Source organism: Theropithecus gelada, chromosome 1 (assembly GCF_003255815.1).
Source record: "Theropithecus gelada isolate Dixy chromosome 1, Tgel_1.0, whole genome shotgun sequence".
Lineage (NCBI taxonomy): Eukaryota > Metazoa > Chordata > Mammalia > Primates > Cercopithecidae > Theropithecus > Theropithecus gelada.
In genome coordinates this window covers 207,459,687-207,477,005 of record NC_037668.1, presented here as the reverse complement: position 1 = coordinate 207,477,005, position 17,319 = coordinate 207,459,687, and the positions used below count along the sequence as shown (strand labels likewise).

General features: G+C 43.8%; 1 protein-coding gene across 1 annotated transcript in view; it reads right to left on the bottom strand.

Annotated features, from left to right (window-relative positions):
- The window catches only part of KCNK1 (potassium two pore domain channel subfamily K member 1), a 54,318-nt gene extending 39,331 nt beyond the window's left edge, over window positions 1-14,987 (bottom strand). Inside the window, exon 1 of the mRNA XM_025364489.1 lies at window positions 14,291-14,987. Within this exon, the coding sequence (XP_025220274.1) occupies window positions 14,291-14,645 (355 nt within the window). The 5' untranslated portion in view covers window positions 14,646-14,987. The remainder of the gene's footprint in view (window positions 1-14,290) is intronic.
- Window positions 14,988-17,319: the final 2,332 nt, after the last annotated feature.

Here is a 17,319-nt window from a genome sequence, read left to right as displayed (position 1 = left end):
AAATCTGCAGAAATTCACAATGAATTTTTGTCTGAAGAGAACCCAGGCCACCAATCCCCAGTTCAATGCTTTCACACTTCCAATCTACACATTCACTTCAGTCTGTGTAAGGTCATTTAGTATCTCTGAACATAAACATTTTTCCTAAAAATAAATTCATGATTCTCACTTTTCACTACATTAGTTTGGGCTTTTAAAATTTATTATTATTATTATTTTTGAGACAGAGTCTTGCTCTGTTGCCCAGGCTGGAGTGCAATGGTGTAATCTCAGCTCATTGCAAACTCCGCCTCCCAAATTCAAGCGATTCTCTGCCTCAGCCTCCCGAGTAGCTGGGATTACAGGCACCCACCATCACGCCTAGCTAATTTTTGAATTTTAGTAGAGATGGGGGTTTCACCATGTTGGCTAGACTGGTCTCTAACTCCTGAGCTCAGGTGATCTGCCCGCCTTGGCCTCCCAAAGTGCTAGGATTACAGGCATGAACCACCATATCTAGCCAACTTTTTAAATTTTTAAAATTCTTTTGTACTTTAGGTTCGGGGGTACGTGTGCAGGTGTGTTACTTGGGTATGTTGCATTATGGTGAGGTCTGGGCTTCTCATGAACTCACCACTCAAATAGTTAACATAGGACCTGATGGGTAGTTTCTCGACCCTGGCCCTCCTTCCGCCCTTCCCTCTTTTGGATTCTGCAATACCTACTGTTCCATCTTCGAGGGTTGGGCTTTTCAATAGTATTAATTCAGTGTGATATCACTGATGACAATTTGATTTGCCAGCTCCATTCCCCAAGCCAGTGATGGTTATGAGGAAATGCTCCTGTGAAATGGCACTGCCCTTAGCTGGGTTTGTGTAGAGACCGGGACACTGAAGACAGACAGAACAAATTCCAAGGACACACACACTCCATCGTCACTGGGTCAATGCAACACAGCCCAGACATCTGAGTATAGATGACTGACACAAGTCAACACACAAAACATAGTTCTGAGTGAAGCAAAAGAGAAAATCTAGACAGGCAAGTTCAGGTGCCAAACATGTCTTTTTAGCCTCATTCAGATTACAAATAACAGGTGTTCCTCCAGAGTTGCTGAAAGAGCAAATATCGCTTTAAGTCATGTCCCATCAATTACTAACAGAAATTTGCTTTTTTGTGCTCCCCAACTTTCTTAAAATTTTAGATTTTTTTCTTTCTCCCATCTGGGTTGGTTGGATTTTCAAACATCAGCTGCTCTGCGGTGGAGGGGAGGGTGAGATGGGAGTAGCAGTGGATGACAGATTGTGGATCCACACAGCAGCACTCTTCCCTGCTGTTTGGGGGTGCGAAACGGCTCAGCTCATCCGCACCCGCCCACCCTCCCACTGCGAGGTGCATCTGCTGGAACTGGCTCGTGGGCGACAGACTGTTTTTCTGAGATGGCTCGTGTCAGAGCACTGGGTGGCAGGTAGGTAGCGACGTGGGCGCTTTGCTACTCAGAATTTCTGAGTCAGAATTTCTGAGTCAGTCTGACACGTAGGCAGCTGCGGAACAGGCTCTCCAGGTTCTTTAATTAACTTAATCCATCTAACCATGGTCTTTAAATAATTAAGTGCCTTGGTAACCCGTGTTCAAACATTTGAAGAATGTTAGTTCCCACCATGTTTCAACCTTTCAATTCTAGTTTAAAACACCTTATTTTTCTTCTTGTTATTTATAAGCTGTGACTTCTTAAAAAATACAGTATTTGAGGGAAAAAAAGAAGATGTTTAGATGACCAATAATGAGCACGGAGCCAGCCCTGTTATACTCATGGGAACATTTCAAACAGTAAAGCAACAATGCAGTAAAAACGTAAATCACTCAGGTGTTTTTCTGAGAGTCACATGAAAATCCTCCCATCATTACAAACTGTCAAAATCGTCAATGTGTTTATTTGAACCTGACATACTCCTATAATGTTTAGATTGTTTGTGGAAAAAAAAATCATGTTTTACTTACTTACTTCCTAAAAACAGAAACCACCTAGATTCATTCTTTGGTGCCTTTATTTAATATTAGCTACTCCTTAAAAGTGATATTTATTTATTCTTTGAATTACATAAAATATAATTTTTATTAAACTATTATATCAAATACTAAATATCATACTGTTAATTTTAAGAAAATGTGAAGCAAATACTTCTTTTGGGGACTTTTTCTTTTTCAGTTTCCCAAGCAACCTTTTGTAATATTAAATTAGAAAACAATATTACAGTTTAGGTACTCTTTCTTAGCCTGGAAGTATTTAACACTGTTGTTAAATGTATTCATTAAATGGCAGATCAGCCCGGGGAATTCACATTCTCAATCTGAATAACTTCTTCTTTCTTTTCTACTTACTAACATTCTATTTCTCCTTCAAGGTCAAAATCAGATATCACCCCCAAAAGTCTTCTTCAGCCTCTGCAGTGAGTTAATCGATGTGCGTGATCCAGCATGACACCATGGCATGCTGTACCAACAGAAGGCACTGTCACCTACACTCCAAGTGTGGCCCTCATCACGCCCCATTAGGGTTTACTGTGTGCCTCATGTAGATAGATCCTCCTGGACACCCAAAAGGGATCTCAAGTTCAGCAGGTTCCGGACCCTGCTCCAGATTCTTTATCCAGTACCTTCTCCTTCCATGGCCTTCCTTTGGTCTATAAAGAAGAACCACATTGCCAGAGGCTCAGGCCAGAAACCCTGGGGTCATTCTTCACTCTTCATTTTTTTACCCCTCACATCCAATCTATCAGCAAAGCCAGATGGTTTGGCCAACAATATGAATCCAGAATCTGACCACTTCTCATTACCACTTTTCTCAGCCACCAACAGGCATCGGTGGTCCAATGACCCCCTGGGTCATCGGAAGAGCCTCCTTTTACGTCTCAGCCTCAGCCTTGCCCTCCTACACCAGCCAGAGTGAACACATTGGAAGAGTCAGTCAGATTGTGTCAACCCTTTGCTCAAAATCTCCCAGTGCTTTTCCCCTAGCTCAGATAAAAGCCAGATGCTTTGCAGTGGCCTGGGACATCCTACAACATCTGCCCCCTCCCCTTCTTCCTGACCTCATCACTCCCCTCTTACTCAGCTCCAGCCACAGTCACTTTCTAGCTGCACCTCCAATAAGAGCCTTTGTTCTAGAACACAGCTTCCCAGAAAACTGCATAATGCACTCCCCCCCTCCTCTAACTCTTTATGTAAGTGCCATCTTCTAGGTAAGGCCTTCACGGACAACTTTATGGAAGGCTGCAATCCTGGACTCCGCCTCCTTCACCACAGACTAATCACACACTCCCCATCTCCTTTGCTCTGCTGTGTTGCTCCCGAGCACCTATCACCACCTAACACCCTGGGCATTTCCCTTAGTTATCTCCTTGTTCATGCTGGAGCTCAGAAAATGATAACCCAAAATGAAGGTCCCGGAAGCAAAAATTTTTCTCTGATCTTCTCCTGCCCTCCTATCTCTCACCCCTCATCCTCCCCCAAGGCTAGCCATAAATTCTGGAATACCTCTTCCCCAAGGTGGATCCTAGAAACCAGAACTGTTTTCCCCAAAGCCAGCCACAAAACCAAAAAATACTCCTCTAACTTCTCCTCCACCTTTCTATGTAAACTGGCCACTGAAATTATATGACCCACCTTGTTTGACTGTAGGTCATAAGAATCCTCATTCCAGAGAGGGTGCTGCCCCACACCCAGGAGGAAGGAATGCTGCTCAGAGAGACCGAGAAGATTCTAGATAGGCCTTGTTGGGCCTCCCCACTCAGTCTTGGAAGAATTAGATCATTCCCTTTCGGTCCAATCACATTTTTTACACACCTGTTTATCCTTTGTTGAACTTAAGCATAAAAGTGAATGGTTTCCCCTGTATTTTTGGGTCTTTATTCTGAAGGCTCCCATGTCACATAAACTATGATCAAGCAACTGTATATGCCTTTTCTCCTATTAATCTGCCTTTTATCAGTTGATTTTCAGTGAACTTTCAGAGGGTGAAGGAAAAGTTTTCTCTTGGCCCCTACAATTGTATCTCCCACCCCGACCCAGACTGACACATCCAGGAGGACAAAAGTGATTTTTCTTTTTGTTCCCTGCCATATCCCTAAGTGCCTGTAGTAGCACCTGGTCAACCCAAGTGCTCCACAAACACTCACTGAAGAATGAATGCCTCTCTTCTCTTTAGATCACTTAGGGCCTTTTGTGGTGCACTGAGTACACATGAGGCCCCTCAGATATCACTGCTTTTATATGAATAGCTTCAGAACCCATTTGGCAATGCAGGCCTCTGTTTCCTCATCTAAGACTAAAGTTATATCTAAGGTCTCTTGAGTAGAAGTAACATCTTGAGAACCTTCTTCATTTTTCAGAAAAGGACACAGATTCAGACACATGAAGAAATGTGCCTTAAGATGCTCCTTTTAAGCACCTGTTGGGTGCTAGGGATGCCAAGTGAGGCCAAGACAGGTGCCATGGCAACTAGGTGCCAGGTGAGGCCAGGTGAAGACAAATGTTATGGGAACCAGCAGGTAGAAAGCTAAGTGTTGTGGAGAAACAGCAGGAAGGGGTCTGGGACAACAGAACCTGAAAAGAACCTGCTTCTCAGTAGCCCCAAGTCCTGTGTGTGCCTGGCTCAGCACGTTCTGGGGAGCACACTTTGCTGGGATAAGGCACTTCTGCCACCTCCCTCCTCAGTGCATACTTCCACTAAAGACTCTTCAGACTCTATTCAGATGAAATGATGAAATGATGAAACCGGTGACCGAATAAGCCCCAAGAGGCTTCAGTGAAGCAGAGTGAATAGGGGACTGGGGCATCAACTTGAGTAAATAGCTTAACTCAGGTCACAGAATCCCCCACATAACAAGGGATGACCATAACAACTGGAGCCTCCAACTCCAACTCCAACTCCAACTCTATTGATCATACTCAGAGAGATGAAAACTAACATGTTTTACTCTCTAAATCCCTTAGAAACATTCTACCTGCTTTTGTTACGTTTTTTGATTCGAATAGTTTTAGGTTTACTTTCTTTTTTTGAAAGAAAGCTTTTTGGCAGGGGCGGTGGCTCACACCTGTAATCCCAGCACTTTGGGAGGCTGAGGTGGACTACTTGAGGTCAGGAGTTCAAGACCAGCATGGCCAACATGGCAAAACCCTGTCCCTACTAAAAATACAAAAGCTAGCCGGGCGTGGAGGCATGCACCTGTGGTCCCAGGTATGCAGGAGGCTGAGGCAGGAGAATCGCTCGAACCCGGGAGGTGGAGGTTGCAGTGAGCTGAGATTGCGCCAGTGCACTCCAGCCTGGGTGACAGAGTGAGACTCCATCTCAATAACAAAAAACAAAAGGTTTCTTTCTTCTTTTTAAAACTGACACATAATAATTTTACACAGTGATACCTCAATACATATAATATACAGTGATCAGATCAGGGTAATTACCATATCCATCATCTCAAATGTTTATCATTTCTTTGTGTTGGGAGCATTTAATATCTTCCTTTCAGCGACTTGAAACTATATTTTACTGTTAACTATAGTCATTCTACAGTGGTATAGACAACCAGAACTTATTCTGCCTATCTAGCTATAGTTTCGTATCCTGTAACAAATCTCTCCCCATCCCCCTTCTCTGTACCCTTCCCAGATGCTAGTATGCTCGGTTTACTTTTTACTTCATAAAGCCAATCTTTTTTTTTTCTTGCTAACCATTTCCATTTGTTTTTGTTATCTTCCATTGTTTCTTTTTGAAAAGATAATCTCAGAAGTTAGTACATTAGAAAAACTGTTTGAGATTAACTTTCTTTTTAGCTTCCACATGAGTGAGAACATGTTGTATTTAACACTCTGTGCCTGACTTTCTGTCCTCTGAATGCCCCAGCCATGATTTCACCAACTCTCTCTGAGTCCCCTGGGAGCTTTCTGTCTAAAAGCCCTTCCATGGGTACTAACACCTGAGTCTCAGAGGCAGCAGCGGGCAGGCTTTTATTTCACAAAGTATGTCAATCCCAGTCAGAGGAGCTAATGCAAAAAGTTAGACTCTGATTTGGGATCAAGCAGATGGCAGGAAATTAAAAACACTATCAATGTCTAACCTAAGCCAATTAATCTGGTCAACATAACAATCAACTGTTTCATAAATTGAAGAAGGCAAACATGACACCAGTAGAAAGTCACAGATAAGCCCTTCTGGTCTGATTCAAGTTTAGGGAGATAATCCCACAGTCCTTTCAGGTGCACAAACTCTATACCTCCATCTCCTCATTCTCTCTCTTCCTCCATTCAGCCTCAGATCAGGGTCATCACTTTGCAGTATGCTGCTGACAGAGAGTGGACTACCAACTTTGAGGATCGGACAAAAAATAAGGGATCTATGCAGAAGAAACAAAGAAAGTTGGAGTACAAACTGAGTCTAGGAGATAGAAGGATCATGGGAGACAATAAAACACCCCAAAAGTTGCCTGCTTTCCAATAAAGGGACAACCTTTATCTCCTGCCATGAATAAGCCACCTGGGCATGACACAGTCAGTGGAGAACTTCAGCACCTTAGTATTTCACAGATTTGTCAATAATACAATTGGAAGATGTCTTTGGAGAATAAAACCCAGCACAGTGCAACTCTGAGTATGTCAGAGTGAGGCAGATGAGATTTCTGTCCCTGAAACCAACCTTGTAGTAAGCTGAACCATGTGGAATTGCCATTTTTATGGGTCAAAACAATTGAGGGTCAGCAATTCACATGCTCCAAAGACAGCAAACACTCACACACAGCAACGGTCCAATGAGCAAGGTCATAAAACAACTTGTTCTGAAAGCATCAGAGTTCCCATTAGGGTACTGGTTCAATCAAAGATTCTGTTTTTGATAGGACTTATGGTTATGTCATAAAAGCAAAGACATCATTTCTTCCAAGTTATTGATAATAGTAGCAGTATCTTTCAGGGGCTATAAAATGACACTCACACACAGCAACAGTCCAATGAGCAATGTCATAAAACAACTTGTTCTGAAAGCACCGGAGTTCCCATTAGGTTACTGGTTCAATCAAAGATTCTCTCCTTGATAGGTCTTACAGTTATGTCATAAAAGATCATTTCTTCCAAGTTAATGATAATAGTAGCAGTATCTTCCAGGGGCTATAAAATAGGCATAGATAACAACAAATTTGTAATTAAAAAAAAAAATCCAAACCTTCAAAATACTAAAAACTGATATGTTTTATAGACAGGTATGAGTTCACAGATTTAAACACTAAGTATCTGTTCTCTTTGACCATTATTGGGTTGAAATGTTTCTAGAATTTATTATATACTTCCCTGCCTTCTTAGGTAGAAGCATGCTGAGATATTTTTCTTGATGATTCAAGGACGTCGATTACTATGTTATGCCCTAAAACCATGATGCCCCATTCGGGTATATAAAATTGTTGCAAGACTAAAGACTTACAGATTCGTCTCTTGTCCTCCACTATTTGCGTGGTTTTTGTGCAACTAAATAAAACCTATTATGTACCTCTATATTAGTTTGCTAGGGCTGCCTTAACAAAATACCACAAGCAGGTGGCTTAAACAACAGAAATTTATTTTCTCAAAGTTACGGAGGCTTCATGTTCAATATCAATGTGTCTATAGGCTTCATTTCTTTTGAGGCCTCTCTCTTGGCTTGCAGATGGCCACCTTCTCACTGTGGCCTCATTTTAACTTAATCACCCCCTTAAAGATGTTGCCTATAAATACAGTCACATTTTGAAATATTGAGGTTAGAACTTCGACATAAGAACTTGAGGGAGATGATCCGGCCCATAACAAGCTCCTATGCCCAGATGTTTTATCAAAGCTCAGGTTCTTAGATATACCTGCGTTCAAATCAAGACCAAGTCACTTCCAGCTTTGGGACCTAGGTAGAGAAGTTGTTCAACCTAAATTTGCGTTTCATCCTCTGTAAAGTAAGGCAATGATACCTACATCTCATCAGTTTATTGCAATGCATGGAAAAGAATGTGTATAAACAATTGCCTGGCACATATAAAGGGTTCAATAAATATGTTATTTTAAAATAAAATTTTAGTTTGTAATTTTTAAACTATCTTTTTATAACCTGCCATGTATACTTCCCCATAGCTGTGCCTTTCCCTTTGTAATCTATTATATTACAGGCTGGAAAACCAGATAATTAAACTTCTAGAATTAAATGTGAAGGCTCAAAATCAAGACCTGTGAATACAGAGCACAAACATCAGAATATGGGATTTTGGATCTCTCTTGTGGCGGATACAGAGTTTGCTTGTTTAATTTTATATAAATTCTATAGTAGAGATAATATAGTATTTATTGCACATTTTAGATAAGATAATCACAATGTGAAGTGTAGCTTGTCATCATTAAAGGAAAAAAAAGCAGTGACATAAATTGGACCGTAAGTAAGTGACATCTGAAATAAACATTTGTTTTGAAAGCGGTCGGTGGTGATACATAATTTATTCAATGTTGCATACCACTTAAAACAACAGCATAAAGAAGTCTGAGAAGCTGAACCTTCTTATACAAAGTTTCCCAAAAGGAAATGAAATACTCAGAACACTCTTAGCATACCTTTCAAGTATCATTCTGAAGCCCATGTCAGCAAACTTTTTTTGTCAGACAGTAAATATTTTAGGTTTTGTGGCCACATGGTTTCTGTTCAACTATTCAACTCTGCCACCTCAGCCGGAAAGCAGTCATAAATGATACAGGAACAAACAGGTGTGGCTGCACACCAATAAAACTGTGTTTATGGACAATGAAATCTGATTTTCATAAAACTTGACTGTGTCAGAAAATATTATTTTTCTTTTTTTTTGACTCAATCATTTGAAAATATAAAGCCATTCTTAGCTCAGGCAGCACAAAAACACATGGTGGGCTAGATTAGGTCCGGGGGCCCTAGTTTACCTACTTCGTTCTATTCTTTCTCCTCCCCCGCCCCACCGAGATGGAGTCTCACTCTGTTGCCCAGGTTGGTGTGCAGTGGTGTCATCTTGGCTCACTGCAACCTCCGCCTCCTGAGTTCAAACAATTCTCCTGCCTCAGCCTCCCGAGTAGCTGGAGGGAACCCACACCCAGCTAATTTTGGTATTTTTAGTACAGATGGGGTTTCACCATGTTGGCCAGGATGGTCTTGAACTCCTAACCTCATGATCCACCTGCCTCGGCTTCCCAAAGTGCTGGGATTACAGGCATAAGCCACCACGTCTGGCCCACTTCATTCTATTCTAAAAACTCAACAAATATTTGTTGATGGTAACACATTTGTACTACTGAAAATAATTTGAAAACTAAGGATCAGTCCAGCATCCCGCATTGCCTCTTCCCATCTTCTTTATTTGAAAACTACCTATGTTGTAGTAGCTCCCTACCCGCCTTAATAAAAAACCACTGTACACCAAGCCCAATTAAGTTCACTTACTGAACACTTTCAATAGAGTTTGAATGCATCTCTTCATAAATAGGAATAAAGCATTGTCCTGACTAAAGGCACCAGGGCTACCAATGACAGGAACAGGGGCCAGGCGTGGTGGCTCATGCCTGTAATCCCACACTTTGAGAGGCTGAGGTGGGAGATGGCTTAAGGCAACAAGTTTGAGACCAACCCAGGCAACAAAGCAAGACCACCCTCTCTAAAGAAAAATTTAAAAATTGGCCAGGTGCGGTGGTGCGCACCTGTAGTCCCAGCTCCTCAGGAGGCTGAAGTGGGAGGATCAACTGAGCCTGGGAGTTAGAGGCTGAAGTGACCCATGATGGTGCCACTGCATTCCAGACAGAGTGAGAGAGCAAGACTATATCTCCAAAAGTAAAAAGGAACAGGAACTGAGCTGTCATGTGGATCCCATATTTACAAAGCAGCAAAAGGTACTAAAAGTTTGTATACTGCATGAATACAAAAATTGTACTTCTTTTTTTTTTTTTTTAAGATGAAGTCTTGCTCTGTTGTCAAGCTGGAGTACAGTGGTGCGATGTCGGCTCACTGCAACCTCCGCCTCCCGGGTTCAAGCCATTATCCTCCTTCAGCCTCCTGAGTAGCTGGGACTACTGGCATGTACCACCACGCCCAGCTAATTTTTGTAATTTCAATAGAGACCATGTTGGCCAGGATGGTCTCCATCTCTTGACCTCGTGATCTGCCCGCCTCAGCCTCCGAAAGTGCTGGGATTACAGGTGTGAGCCACCGCGCCGGCCAAAAACTGTATTTTTACCAAACAGTTGTCACAACATGGCCTTGCTTTGGGGAATGAATAAAGAAGTAAACTTTAGTAAATCAACATCACAAGTTGTTCTTAAGGATGAATGACACTGTCCAATGTTTTAGACGGTTACCAAAGTTTAATAATTATTTCTTACTCCCCAGATACCACCTGGACAGTATTTTCTCAATCCTTGAAAAAAGAAAAAAAAAAACCCCACAGTATAAAAGTTCTGTGGGAAATTCTGCAGTCTATAATACCTCCTTTTTTTTTTTTTTGGTATACAACTCTTCTTTCGGAAAAGCTCAAAACTGTATTGCACTCTTTCCCTCGTTCTCATGTGATTCCTATGCAGACGTTGCTGTATCTTTTAGAATGAAGGGTGATGGAGTTCAGGGCATGTGACCCCCGAACAGGGCACCTCAGCATTTGAGAAAACAGCAGAAGCAGGAAGGTCATTCTCACCTTCCTCTCAACCTTCTCCCTTAAAGCTCTGCCTTTCCTTTGAAGAAGACCCTCATTACAAGGGTCTATACCTTGAGAAAAGGAATACCCTATCCTTGAAGACACAGAGATGCCAAGGAAAATCTGAACAAATAAGCCTTACTAAATTCCTCCAGTTTATTAGCTTTTTAGATCATATCTTCCTTTTTTTTTTTTTTTTTTTTCCTCCAAGACAGACTCTTGTTCTGTTCCCCAGGCTGGAGCACAGTGGCTCAATCACAGCTCACTGCAGCCTCAAACTCCTGGGCTCAAGCAATCCTTCTGCCTCAGCCTTCTAAGTAGCTGGGACTACAGGCACATGCCATCATTCTGGGCTAATTTTTTAAACAAGGTCTCACTCTTATTGCCCAGGCTAGAGTGCAATGGTGCAATTACAGCTCACTGCAGTCTTGAACTCCTGAGCTCGAGCAATCCTCCTGCCTTGGCCTCTCAAAATGCTGGGAGTACCTGTGTGAGCCACCGTGCTCAGCCAGATCATATCCTTTTGTTCTTCAAGCATTCACCTACACAACTGTCCCTAAAAATACATAAGCTTCCCTGTTTCTTTGGGTCTTCATTTCTAAAGGCGTCTATGTCATCTAAAACTTACATTAACTAAATGCGTGTGCTTTCATCCTGTTAATTTGTATTTTATTATAAGTTCCCCGGCCATGAACCTTACGATGAGTGAGAAATCTTTTCTTCCCTACAAAGGGAAATAAAGAGATGTTAAATTGTTTGCTAGAAATAATTCAGAGTCTTTGGCAAAGCCCAGAATGAGAAGAATATTGCTGAATTACCAACGTAAGCCTTCTTCCAAATAGACCATGAAGACTTTACTCAGTTCCTTCCAGAAATGGAAGTCAGTACATTCTGGGGTGAGAAGATTCTGACATAAATGCACTCATGGGCCTGTGTTACAATGATGACTACCAATAACAGCATCTTCATAATGCTCATTGTTAGCATTCTGGATAAGTCAAAGATTGACTGTACTGATTAATTGGGTAACAATTATTTCAGTGAGTTGCCATCAAAAGAACTAGAAGTGTTAAGAAAAGAAAAGAAAAAAAAAGCACAACATGTCTAATACCCACCCAGAAAAAGAAAAGGGATTGCAATTCATTTTATTTCATTGGCGCTTTTCCAGAAAATATTTTCCTAGTAATGAAGCACACCAGCTTTACTCTAAAAAATTGTCTGTTTCCAGCAAGCAATTTAAAATATTGTTTGTTTCCAGCAAACAATTTAACATCTCTTTATTTCCCCTTATAGGGGAGAAAAGATTTCTCATCCATTATAAGATTCATGGCCAGGGCACCTATGATAATTTGAAGACTTTAAAAAACATTCAATGAATCAAATAATGGGTAGTTATAATTTTGAAACCTTAAGAAATATCAAATGTGTCAGATAATGGGACAGTACAAAGCCAACAGAACAGTATTTTTTATTTAGAATAGTTGTATTCATCTAGCAAGAATTCATTGATCTGCTAACTTTACAAACCAAGAGGCACCTTTTTCATTTAGTTTATCCTTAAATGCCCCTTGCACTGATTTCCTAAACGAACACTTGTTTTGCATGAATACAGACTTTCTTAGGAACTACAAAGCAATCTGAACACCAATAATAAGACGCCTATTCCCACCCCCCCCTTTCTTAAACAGAAACTACAACTTTTTCTAATTCTCTCCTGGGTAGAATATCTCATCTATACAAGATTATAAACAATTTTTAGTATTTAGTTAGGCAATACGATGTTAAGACTATACATGAGTCATGAAAAATCCCACCCAGAAAAAAGCAAAGCTTTTTCCTCGAAACTGTTCTTATTCTTGTTCCATCCTCACAATATCATTAGTAAGAAAACACCACACACTATAATCATCCTTTGAAATGTTTACCCAACATTGTGACCCAGTTGTAAACTCTGTAGCCCCGTGGAAACACTTACTTCTGGGAAGAATGAATGACTCTTAATATAGCACAAATACACTCCAAAGGAAAGGCATGGTGACTTCTAAATGATCTGAGGAACAGAGAGCTAGGTAAAGACAATGGAGGCAGAGTTACCGAAAGAAAAATTAAATTGTATTGGCAAGGGAAAAGGCATTCTTTGGAAAGTGAGATAACAGGTCTGTCTTGTCGAGCGCTACATTTAACACAGTTTTTCAGATCTCACAATACAAGCTAGAATTCCACTTCTGTTTATTTCAGGGTAGATTTACATCGGTTTACTAACTCACCCCAGACCTCTGAATAATTGTTTCATGTGAGCTACATGAATAGTGTATTATTACTCATTACCAAGTCATTACCAAGACAATCAACAAGATATAGCCCAAAGGGAATTATACACAATAATTTGGATGGTGGAGAGGGGGTGGGGAGGAAAGAAGAGTTGGGAGTCACACAAAGGGACGTGATTCACCTGTAAACGTTGAGGGTAGGGGGTTACAAAGTGTTCCTGGCAGAGAAACCACAAGGCCCAGGTTCCAGGACGACACTGGTAAGTAGGAAGTGTGTGACCTTGTGCATGACGAGATGGATTGTTTCAAAGATTGGATCTCAGATCAAAAGAAGGGACTGTGCTGAACGCTCTTTGAGATTCCTCCCACTGTCCAAATACCAAATGATATCTCCACTCAGGGTATGCGCCTTACTAGGTCCGGCTGGGAAAATTCGGCCTTCATTCATCTAATCTGGCACAGTGACCGAGCCCTGGGGCATGCGCCCGGCCTCATCCTTCTCCAGAGGACGCTCCTCCATGGCCGGGCGCCCCGCGGGTGAGTCGTGCGGGGACGTGGCGCTTTAAAGTTTATGAGAAGCCTCGCACACCTCAAGTTGAAGGAACTGCTGAATCAGGGTGCCCCCATTTAGTCAGATCTTAGGCAATCCTATGGTTCCTTTACTCTCCCTCACCCTTCCTCCTACTCTGAAAAGAAACCGGATCGGCCTGTCCGCCCAGAGGTCACCTGGGAAGAGCAGTGTGATGTCACTCGGCTACCCCCAAAACTGCCTCTAAGGTACAAAAGAGCTGGAATATCTGTGTACGGTCCAAAGGGACGGCAGACTCAGGAAGGTGACCCTTTAGAAGGTATTATTACTAGACTGCACACTCGGCCTCTGGGATGGGGTGAGGAGGAAGGTGGTGAGTTCCATCATCCCGCTGCCTTGCTGCCCGGCGGCCAGGTGCTGCTACACATTCCAACCCGACCGTTTGGCTTAGGGGACTGCGAAAAAAGAACTCAAGCGGAGGAAGCACCTGCAGCCACCCAGGCCGGAGTTAGGGACCACTTCCCCAGAGTTACGTACTGCAACAACCAAGCCACGTCTGGAGCCACCTCTCTGGCTTCCGGCTCCGCAGGGCTTGCCCTCCCCGAGTCACCGCGGCAGGGGCCGGGGGCGCCGAGATGAAAGGGGAAGGTCGGAGGGTCGAGAGCACAGTGAGGGGAGGCGGGTTGGAGGCGCCGAGATGGCGAAAGCTGGGGGGTGGATTGGGAGGGTCAGAGGGGCCTGGGGCGCCAGGGCCGGGGTGTGTGAGGTGTGGGCGAGGTGGCCAGGGGGCGCGCAGGATACCCTACCTGTGGTGGAGAGCACGGTGCTGGCGAAGAAGAGCGCGGAGGTGAAGTCCCAGTTCCAGTTTCCTGAGGCGTTGCTGAGCACCGACACGCCGTAGTTGCTGGCCTCCAGCACCCGGCCCAGGAACTGCTCGAGCTGCTGCTCGGACAGGCACTCGTGCTCCTCCAAGAAGCGCCGCTTCAGCTTGCGCAGCTCCTGGCGCAGCAGGTCCTCGTAGGGCAGCTCCACTGAGGAGAAGACCACGGCGCCGAAGACCAGGTACAGCAGGTAGCCGAGCACCAGGAAGCCGAAGCACCAGGCCGAGCGGTGCCGCTCCACCAGGCGCACGCACGAGCTGCCCGCCAGGGACTGCAGCATCTTCTCCACCGCCGCCGCCGCCGCCGCCGCCGCCGCCAAAGCCAAGGCCAACGCCGCAGACCGGCCGGAGCGCGGCCCACCGCCCCCTCCCGCCCCGCCGCCCCCGCCCCCGCCCCCGCGCCTGCCCGGGCCTGGCTCCCGCCCGCCGCCCGCTCCCCCGCGCGCCTGCCGGCCCCGGTCCTCCGGGCAGCGCCGTCTCCCTGCGATTGGCTTTCTCGGGAGATGTTTTTCTTCCTTCTTTTCCTGTTTCCTTGCAATATAAAAAGCCCAGATGATGTGGCGCTGACGTGGTTGCCGGCTCAGGTAACCCGAGAGTCAGCGGAGACCGCGCGCAAACTTGGCCAGAGCGCCAGGGCTGGGCCGCCGGGGCCCGGGACGCACCGCCCACGGCGCGTTTTCCAGAGGTGGGGCGGGCGCTTGGTGGCGCCCAGACCCCGACCCGACCGCCACCACCTCCTCCCGCTCCCTCCCTCCTTGGGTCCGGGAGCCAACCTCGAGCGGAGAGCGCGCGGCGTGTGTGTGTGTGTGTGTGTGTGTGTGTGTGTGTGAGAGAGAGAGAGAGAGAGAGATCGCGCGCGTGTAGTGGGGGCCGCTTTTGGGCAATGCGCTGCCAGTCCAAGCCCCCTGTCCTAGCTACTCCTGTTTCCCACTTATTTTCTCCTAATCGAAGCCACTATTACAAAACAGCAAGTGCTGAAATACTTTGTCTTATTGGCCTAAGGATTGAGCGATCTGGTGCCAGTAATGATGGTGAAAATACCAGAACCTCGGAGTTGGAAGGCACCTTGAATCAGTCTCCTCTCTCCCACCCATCCCCCTCACGAAGAGGACTTGAGGGAAAAGGAGAGTCTCAGAGAAGTCCTATTTCTGAGTTCAAATTTTCTATAACGTGATCTTAGGTTTTATGATGAAAAAACATCCCAAATGTGTCAACTACCAGAAGCAACTGAGCTTTCCCAAGTGTCACTTCTTTTTAAAGTGACAAAAATGTGGACAAGGGTCGGCGAGCTGCCTGATTGTGGATGAACATAAAACTGGTACACCCTTTCTGGAAAGGCAGTTTAGCAATACGTCTCAAGAACCTTGAAAGTGTTTATTTGTTCTGATTCAGCGATATGTCCTAAGAAAAAACAGAGAGACACTTACTTACAAAGACTGTTCATAGACGATATCTATATATACATGCATGTAGTTGTATAACATAGTGCATACACATGTGAGACACACACACACACACACACACACTGTAGAGATGAAATAATGAAGACTCAGAACAATCTAAATATTCCAAAATAGAGAATGGTTAAATAAGTTATGTCATCTCTACAGCATGGATACCACGTAGACATTAAACACATTAAAGATGTGTCTAAAGACTATTGAAGCAAAACTGTGTAGAGTCTCAGATATGTAAAATATTTGTATTTTGTTACAAAATAAAACGACATCTGCATTATTAATCAACTAATTCCTAGTTAAAAACCTAATTCCTGGCAGTTGTCTTTGGGTAATAGTGGAGTATATAGATGACTTTCCTTTCTTGTACCTTTTAGTATTTTTCAAATTTTCTACAGTGGATATATATTATTTTTGTAATCAGGAAAAACATTTAAAGCAAACAAACTGAATTGTACAATTAAGCATTCCAACACCTACCTGAACATTTGTCTACTTTACTGAAGTTCTCTAAACAAGTCATATTTTGTATTTTCATAGAAACTCATGCACATGTCTAACATATGTATCAGTGATTTTTCACTTTTAGTCAATAGCCTTACCTCCTACATTACTCAAAAGATTGAAGCCAGCCCTCCACTTTACTTCTCTGTACTTCAGAATTTACTCATCACTAATCCATTTCTTCCTTTTGCTCTTACCCCCAAGGAAAAATGCACCTCCTTATTTTCAAGGTGAAAGGAAGCACTCACCACTCACAGTCCTTCTGCCTCTGGGAACCCTCCCCCATCAGCAAGGGCCCTACTCTTTTAGGACTTGGATTCCTCCTTCTCCCTCAAGTCTCCATCCTACAATGCCCTTCCCTGTCCTGCTCTGTAACCCTTGCTTGCCCTATCCTATTCTTGATCTTTGCCTATTTGCCCTGTTCAAAGACCTCTTCTTTCCTGAGGCTACCCCCTGATGTAGCAGACCCTCAGAATTCTCCTCCTGCCTCTCATGAGCATTTTTCACCCTATGTCTCTGCTCACCTGATTCCTGCTGCTTGGACAGTTCCTCCTCCATCTTCATCTGTAACATAGTTTATATCCTTCAGGACCTGGCTCACTCATGAAACGTCTGATGCCCCCACAGGATGTGAGTTCCTCTTCCCAAGCCATACAACCCTTTGAATGCCAGATTGTGTGGGGTACTTGTGATGAACTGCAGGTGTAGGTGTGGTTATATCATCACACTCAAATATACATACATGTATATGGCAGCTTTGAAATATGGTTGCAAATTCTTTGACAGTCCCTCACCAAAAGGTAGGGTTTGTGTCCCCTATCCTTGAAACTTGTGACTACTTCAACCAAAGAGCATATCAGAGATGATACTAGGCAATTTCCAAGGCTAGATGATAAAAGGCCAGCAGCCTCCAACTTTGTTCACTGCAACACTCCTCTCTTGGAGCCCTGAGCCATCACATAAGATGTCTGATTAACTTGAGGCTGCCATGCTG